At 43.6% G+C, this 8,837-nt stretch overlaps 1 protein-coding gene across 1 annotated transcript in view; it reads right to left on the bottom strand.

The window, feature by feature from the left end:
* Window positions 1–8,837, bottom strand: part of LOC131940428 (uncharacterized) — a 52,917-nt gene continuing 44,080 nt past the window's right edge. The window contains exons 7-8 of the mRNA XM_059299047.1: window positions 370–477; window positions 1–207 (exon numbers count right to left, since the gene is read on the bottom strand). Of these exons, the coding sequence (XP_059155030.1) occupies window positions 1–207; window positions 370–477 (315 nt within the window). The remainder of the gene's footprint in view (window positions 208–369; window positions 478–8,837) is intronic.

Raw genomic sequence — 8,837 nt, 5'->3', positions numbered from 1 at the left:
TTAAGGACCAGGACAAGGACTTAAGGACCAGGACAAGGACTTAAGGACCAGGACAAAAGACTTAAGGACCAGGACAAAGGACTTAAGGACCAGGACAAAGGACTTAAGGACCAGGACCAAGGACTTAAGGACCAGGACAAAGGACTTAAGGACCAGGACAAAGGACTTAAAGACCAGGACAAAAGACTTAAGGACCAGGACAAAGGACTTAAGGACCAGGACAAAGGACTTAAGGACCAGGACCAAGGACTTACTGATTGCCCCCAACAGGGTCATTTAAGGACCAGGACCAAGGACTTAAGGACCAGGACAAAGGACCTAAGGACCAGGACAAAGGACAAGGACCAGGACCAAGGACTTACTGATTGCCCCCAGCAGGGATACACGGGGTAGGTTCCTCGCTTCCAGAATGTTGAAGACGATTTTCCCCGCCACGGGCTGGTAACATCCGGATATCCTCAGGTCACCCTGGTGCATCTGGGGACATCAAAGACGGGCGTTTAGAGGGGGTCTGTAGGGGGGGTGGTGGGGTCATTTATGTCGGGGGGGGGGTCATAATTCTGTTGAGGGTTAGGTTATTTGTTATGGGCTGGTTGGTGAGTTTGTTGATTGTGGTGTGAGGTCATTTATTGTTAGGGTGGGGTCATTTATTGTGTGGGTGAGGTAATTGGTTGTGGTGGTGATGTCATTTGTTGTGGTGGTGAGGTCATTGGTTGTGGTGGTGATGTCATTTGTTGTGGTGGTGAGGTCATTGGTTGTGGTGGTGATGTCATTTGAAGAGGATGATTGGTGAGATAAATTTTTGTGGGGCGAAGTCATTTATTGTCGGGGTGAGGTCATTGTTGTGGTTTGGCTGGTGGTATCATTATTGTGGGCTATTTGGTTATGCCATTTTCTAAATCTTAAGCATACAAGGGAGATACAGTGGCGTAGCGAGGTCGCGTGTGACCCGGTGCGGCAATTAATTGTCACCCCCTCAGAGGCGTAGCGACTCTTCCCAGGGACAAACTTTCAATTTTCGATTTGCACCCCCTCTCGAACTTGCGATTTGCAACCCCCCCCCCCTCGAACTTTCGATTTGCACCCCCCCCCCCCCTTAAATTTCTCTATGTATTTTACTATTTTTTGCTTTGGTGTCACCCCCCTAAATGGTGTCCCCCGGTGCGGTCCGCACCCCCCGCCCCCCTTGCTACGCCTCTGGGGAGATATGAAAGTCAACCATCTATGTAAGGGAAGTCAAAATAGTGAATTCATATCCAAGACGCAATAGTATTTCTCTACTCAACACTAACATATATCTTTTAAACTGAATATTAGAAGAGAGGTTTAGGTACTGAAATTTTTGAACACCAAAATATTTGCTTTTTGTTGGATTTAAAAAAAAAAATAGGTAGAGGTAGCCTAATTGACTTTTAAAACATGTTGTGCGATTTCATAGAAATAATACAGTCAGCCATTGTCAACGGATGGGACGGAGTGGTCTAGCGGTAGAGAGCTGGACTGCTAATCCGTAAGTCTCGAGTGCGAATCCGGGTTCAAGTCAGTAGATCGTCCCTGAGTACCTAACTCACGTTAGGGAAAGTAAAGGCGGCTGGGCATAGTGTTGACCACACTATCTCTTCATATGCCGAGGTCACAGAAACAAGTGAACTCTACTTCACCTTCCCCATAGACCGTCAGGTTTGAAAGGGAAATTTACTTTGCTTACATTGTCAACAGGCTGCAGATAGAATCTAGTACTTCGAGATTTTTATCGTTTTAAAGGCTTTGCAGTCAGTATTTCTTTAGTACGGATTCCTGCTATACTCATGTCTATAAGCATTACACAGTTATTAGATTGGTTTATTATTAGAAAGTTGTTTACCATATCGTAAACAAAAACACACCTACACCACCCCCCCCCCCCCCTAATTACCCGCTCGTCTGCCAGCCGTCTTGAAGGTCACCAGATGTTTTTTTTTCCCTTCTGGTCAGAGATGAATCAAAACTCGCTTTGTCATTGGTTGAAAAATGTCACGTGGATTAGCGTTGTCTTTTCTTTTTTTTTTTAAATATGTGACGTAGGCTGGGTCGGATGAAACAGATTCTTTGACGTCACTGTCCGTGCTCTGATATTTCCATCTCGTTAATGAGCGATATGGTTTTAACTAATTAAAAGATTATGTTCTTGACGCAAGGTTTTTTTTTAATAATTTAAAGATGATTTAGTGTCGGTGAGTTTAAATTTTGTGAAAGATTATTAAAATATTTTAAAACTCAGAATGTCGGCCAATATCGATCAGACGAATGGGCCTAGTGACGTAGCTTGAAGGACAACAACAACACTATCTTAAGCCTCTGGGATTAGGTTAAACCGTGGGGTTGGGTTAAACCTTTGGGGGTTAACCTTGAGGTTTGGATTAGCGCTAGATTTAAGGTGAGGGTCAGGGTTAGAGTGACATGAGGTCTAGTTGGAGAAGAGGTGTTTTTTTAAAAAGTAAAGTACCCTTTCGAGCCTCGCAGTTCCTTTGGGCAGGTGAAGTAGAGTTCACCTGTTTCAGTGACCTAGGCATAAAGGAGAATAGTGTATTCAGCACTATGCCCAGCAGCCGTCACTTTTCCCCATCGAAGCTGGGTGGACTCAGGAACATCCTACAGAATCGTGCCCTGGATCCGAACTCGACACTTTCGAATTAGCAAGCGTGCGCTCTACCATCCGACCACGCTGTCATTTTGTTTTGAAACCCAACATTACAAATATGGCCGTACTTTACTAACGGGCGGTAATCTATTTTCCTTACATAAATTACATGTAATTTTTTTTGGTAACGTTTCATCTAGATAAATAAATTTTAAATGAAAATTTGAAAAAAAAAATAACATGCAATAGCAATTCTTGGATATTTTTGCACTTAGAAAACTCATCATTTACAGATATAAGCTATTTAAAAATAAATCAATATTTTTAGCAAATTTGTTTTAATTTTTGTAAACTTTAATCGCCTTCATAAATTAAACCTGACTGTAAACAACATGACGACCGGAGAGAAATAGGACAGGGAAATAACTCTTGTCATACCAGCAAAAAAAATAATCTGCAAAAATTATTTTTAAAATCTAGTTAGCAGTACCTTGGGAAAGTTGACGAAAATCGTTTACAAAATTTTATAATGGTTTAGAGCATGTAAATATTTAACAAGTTTAATTTTTTTTTTTTTTTTTTTATTAAACCATCATCCTCCCATCCTTAAAAAAATCGGAAGTTTTTTTTTTGGGAAGCTTTGGTTTCAATTTAACAAGTCTTAGATGCCTCGGCCTAGTTATAGGATGGTGAGGTTTGGAATGGCTGGAAATGTGAAATAACAAGGAGAGTTGATAAAGTAAGGATAAATCTAACAATGAAATGGATAGATCTATCACTCAAACGGGGAATGATAATTCTCACATAAGTAAGGATAAATCTAACTTAAGGAAGGATACAAATCTAGCGTAAAGAAGGATAAATCGAACATAAGGTAGGATAAATCTAACATAGTGGGGGGGGGGGGGGGGGAACCTTCAATTTGATGTGTCAATGAGAAGTGGGGAGCCCGGTAACAATTAATTGGGTTAATTGAACAAGGGGGGGGGGGGGGGGTAAGTCTGATAATGGTGAGCTAGCAGGGGAGTAGATAGACTTTAAAAAAGATATCATAGACCTAACAGGATAAAACAAATGAGCTCACGCACGGGCAGGGTGGAGGGGGGATGTGTGTGTGTGTGGGGGGGGGGATGTGTGTGTGGGAGGGGGGGGGGATAGCCCAGGTTCTAGCCGGGTGATCTTCCGTTATCCTAACCGAAGCCGCAGTAGTGCCTCAAAGACCGGCAACCTTTGCAAGATGGAAACAATTCCTTCATGAGCTAGCCTCGTATCATTTTCTGCGGGCTTCGCCGAGTGGCTTAAAGGGATGACAGGCCAGACTTCTCCGGCTAAACATACCCTCCGCATTGCCTGTTTGTCATGTCCCTTTTTTTTTAAAAAGATTTTTTTTTTTCGTGTCTTGTCTTCGCTTTCTACTTTTGTCAGGCCTAATTGCAGAGATATTGATTTTTCCGCCTCAAGAACGAAGTGTAGAATGGCCTTCCATTGTGTCTTGTCTCTGGTGCCGTGACGCGGAGGCGACGCGGGGCATAAGGTGGCATCTCCGTCCAATCATGCCCGGGCAGATATTTCATCTTCGGTTCACGTGTGTAGACGCTATGAACCCAAGACAGCATTTCATTTACTTTTGATAGAAGGCGAGAGGGCAAGGGGAAGACACTCCCGTTTTTGTTTCTTTTTTGTTTCTTTTTTTTTTTTTTTGGCGAGGTAAAAATTGATAGTCTTTTTTTTCGACCCGGTAGGGAGGGGGGTAGGGAGGTAGGGAAGATTCAAATATTGAATAAAGCTTAGTATTTCTTATGGTCAAAATCAACTACTTCCCCAAAAAGCTTGTAAATCCAATCTCAGTGCCTAACAAGAAATGGATTTGAAACAAACCAAACGTAATGATAATTTTCTTCAAGGACAGGTAAAATGTAACATACAGCCTGTCACTGCTTCTGCCTAAAGTCGTGGTAGGACCTTATTGTATCCATCTAGCTCTGGTGACTTTGATCTTTGGGGCGTCCCTGAGTTTACCTATGATTTCTTTAGGCTGTAAGACGTCCCTACCTAGCTATGATTTCTTTAGGCTGTAAGACGTCCCTGAGTCTACCTATGATTTCTTTAGGCTGTAAGACGTCCCTGAGTCTACCTATGATGGCTTTAGGCTGTAAGACGTCCCTGAGTCTACCTATGATTTCTTTAGGCTGTAAGACGTCCCTGAGTCTACCTATGATGGCTTTAGGCTGTAAGACGTCCCTGAGTCTACATATGATGGCTTTAGGCTGTAAGACGTCCCTACCTAGCTCTGATGGCTTTAGGCTGTAAGACGTCCCTACCTAGCTCTGATTGCTTTAGGCTGTAAGACGTCCCTACCTAGCTCTGATGGCTTTAGGCTGTAAGACGTCCCTGAGTCTACCTATGATGGCTTTAGGCTGTAAGACGTCCCTACCTAGCTCTGATGGCTTTAGGCTGTAAGACGTCCCTACCTAGCTCTGATGGCTTTAGGCTGTAAGACGTCCCTACCTAGCTCTGATTGCTTTAGGCTGTAAGACGTCCCTACCTAGCTCTGATGGCTTTAGGCTGTAAGACGTCCCTGAGTCTACCTATGATGGCTTTAGGCTGTAAGACGTCCCTACCTAGCTCTGATGGCTTTAGGCTGTAAGACGTCCCTACCTAGCTCTGATGGCTTTAGGCTGTAAGACGTCCCTACCTAGCTCTGATTGCTTTAGGCTTTAAGACGTCCCTACCTAGCTCTGATTGCTTTAGGCTGTAAGACGTCCCTTCATAGAACTGATTGCTTAAGGCTGTAAGACGTCCCTACCTAGCTCTGATTGCTTTAGGCTGTAAGACGTCCCTAACTAGCTCTGATTGCTTTAGGCTGTAAGACGTCCCTGAGTCTACCTAGCTCTGATTGCTTTAGGCTGTAAGACGTCCCTGAGTCTACCTAGCTCTGATTGCTTTAGGCTGTAAGACGTCCCTGAGTCTACCTAGCTCTGATGGCTTTAGGCTGTAAGACGTCCCTACCTAGCTCTGATTGCTTTAGGCTGTAAGACGTCCCTTCATAGAACTGATTGCTTTAGGCTGTAAGACGTCCCTAACTAGCTCTGATTTCTTTAGGCTGTAAGACGTCCCTGATTCTAGCTAGCTCTGATTGCTTTAGGCTGTAAGACGTCCCTAACTAGCTCTGATGGCTTTAGGCTGTAAGACGTCCCTACCTAGCTCTGATTGCTTAAGGCTGTAAGACGTCCCTACCTAGCTCTGATTGCTTTAGGCTGTAAGACGTCCCTAACTAGCTCTGATTGCTTTAGGCTGTAAGACGTCCCTGAGTCTACCTAGCTCTGATTGCTTTAGGCTGTAAGACGTCCCTACCTAGTTCTGATGGCTTTAGGTTGTAAGACGTCCCTACCTAGCTATGATTTCTTTAGGTTGTAAGACGTCCCTACCTAGCTATGATTTCTTTAGGTTGTAAGACGTCCCTACCTAGCTCTGATTGCTTTAGGCTGTAAGACGTCCCTAACTAGCTCTGATGGCTTTAGGCTGTAAGACGTCCCTAACTAGCTCTGATGGCTTTAGCTGTAAGACGTCCCTGATTCTAGCTAGCTCTGATTGCTTTAGGCTGTAAGACGTCCCTAAGTCTACCTAGCTCTGATGGCTTTATGCTGTAAGACGTCCCTACCTAGCTCTGATGGCTTTAGGCTGTAAGACGTCCCTACCTAGCTCTGATTGCTTTAGGCTGTAAGACGTCCCTAACTAGCTCTGATTGCTTTAGGCTGTAAGACGTCCCTAACTAGCTCTGATGGCTTTAGGCTGTAAGACGTCCCTAAGTCTACCTAGCTCTGATGGCTTTATGCTGTAAGACGTCCCTACCTAGCTCTGATGGCTTTAGGCTGTAAGACGTCCCTACCTAGCTCTGATTGCTTTAGGCTGTAAGACGTCCCTGAGTCTACCTAGCTCTGATGGCTTTAGGTTGTAAGACGTCCCTGAGTCTACCTAGCTCTGATGGCTTTAGGCTGTAAGACGTCCCTACCTAGCTCTGATTGCTTTAGGCTGTAAGACGTCCCTACCTAGCTCTGATTGCTTTAGGCTGTAAGACGTCCCTAACTAGCTCTGATGGCTTTAGGCTGTAAGACGTCCCTACCTAGCTCTGATGGCTTTAGGCTGTAAGACGTCCCTACCTAGCTCTGATGGCTTTAGCTGTAAGACGTCCCTACCTAGCTCTGATGGCTTTAGGTTGTAAGACGTCCCTACCTAGCTCTGATTGCTTTAGCTGTAAGACGTCCCTACCTAGCTCTGATTGCTTTAGCTGTAAGACGTCCCTACCTAGCTCTGATTGCTTTAGGCTGTAAGACGTCCCTAACTAGCTCTGATGGCTTTATGCTGTAAGACGTCCCTACCTAGCTCTGATTGCTTTAGGCTGTAAGACGTCCCTAACTAGCTCTGATTGCTTTAGGCTGTAAGACGTCCCTACCTAGCTCTGATGGCTTTAGGCTGTAAGACGTCCCTAACTAGCTCTGATGGCTTTAGGCTGTAAGACGTCCCTACCTAGCTCTGATTGCTTTAGGCTGTAAGACGTCGATGAGCCCACCTAGCTCTGATGTGCATTTGATTTCAGTCGTGTACATATACATATACTCGCAATTCTCGTAAAGAGTGAGATCGAGCACATAAGAATAGACTTATGTTTGACACGTATTCCTATGGCTCAAATCAAGCTCTTGTAGAATTTTATTGCTGATCTAGTAGCGGGCAGCACCATGGCCGTTTGTGGTTAATGAAACAAAATCGCTGTCTGTTGGGACCGCTTGAAAACGTGTTGTGTAGGCCAGTATCAGGGTTTAAGTGAGAATTGTGTGGGAGTCGTTCATTTCATGAGAATTGTGTAGGAGTCGTTCATTTCACAAGGATTACTTGAGACTATTTTAGTATGACGGTTACCGTTTGTGTACTTCATTTAACCAGGACTTGTAGTTTTAAAGGTCAATTTAACTGGGATTTGTTTTGAGCGTGCGTGATGAACTAACAGCACCAAGAAAGTGTGCACTAACAGCACCAAGAAAGTGCACTAACAGCATCGATTAAGTGTGCACTAACAGCACCAAGTAAGTGTGCACTAACAGCACCAAGTAAGTGTGCACTAACAGCACCGATGAAGTGTGCACTAACAGCACCAAGTAAGTGTGCACTAACAGCACCAAGTAAGTGTGCACTAACAGCACCGATGAAGTGTGCACTAACAGCACCAAGGAACTGTGCTCTAACAGCACCAAGGAAGCGCGAGACAGGGGGTCCCTGTCAAACATTTTTGGGGTCCCTGTGTCAAACAGAATTGGGAATCCCTGTATCAAAATGTTTGAGGCTAATGTGTCAAAATGTTTGGGAGGGGGGGGGGGTTGGGGATCCCTGTGATCGATATGTTAGGGGCGCCAACAAACGTCGAACTTGAGCCGTCTATCCATTTTGTACCCCAACATTTGATAAAAACAACAATTAAAACAAAACCCAGCCTCCTGTTCGTATTTTTAAACGCTCGTACAATTTATAAGGGAGACAGTGACGTTTTAAAACAATTGATTTCCTTCTTTCGATATATTTTAAAAAAAATCATTAGTAATTCTACTATCCCAAACTCCTATCACTGTCCTATACCCCAACTCACCAAAACTAAAACCACCGTTTGACTGAGTACATAACACAGCTGTCACTAGCATTGTAGGGCACACACCTGAGGCGCTACAGTTTGCTGATACTCACATCTGAAACGGCCTCACGTTGATTGCCATGGTGATTGTGTGCCCAGTAATTCTATCCCCGGGGGGTCATCGGTTTAACCTATAATTATCTGGACAAGAGAAAATTAATTTTTCCAGAATTTTCGAAGTTTAATGATGACGCAATTTAGCTAATTACTTAATGGGGTTTGTGTAACAATGTATTCTCGAGTTGGCTCGTGCACGGGTAATTAAATAAAGCCAGTTTCGTCACATTTAAAAATTCTCTTTATCCGCTACATAATTATTTTTTTCTGATTAATGAAAATGCTATTTACAATTATTATTATTTTTTTTTTTAAATTCATAAATGAAACAAAAACCTAAAACTGCGATTGTAATGTTTCCTGAAATATTCTGTCAAATGTATTCATGTTGTAGCTTAACTACGAGGTGTGTGTGTGTGTGTGGGAGGGGGGGGGGTATAGTTTGAAATTTTTTTCTATTAAAGGCTTGTGATTTTA

Source organism: Physella acuta, unplaced genomic scaffold, assembly GCF_028476545.2.
Source record: "Physella acuta isolate Inbredline_101_S28 unplaced genomic scaffold, ASM2847654v3 ptg000316l, whole genome shotgun sequence".
NCBI lineage: Eukaryota > Metazoa > Mollusca > Gastropoda > Physidae > Physella > Physella acuta.
Note: the sequence above shows the minus strand (reverse complement) of the source record. Positions and strands in the feature narration are given on the sequence as shown.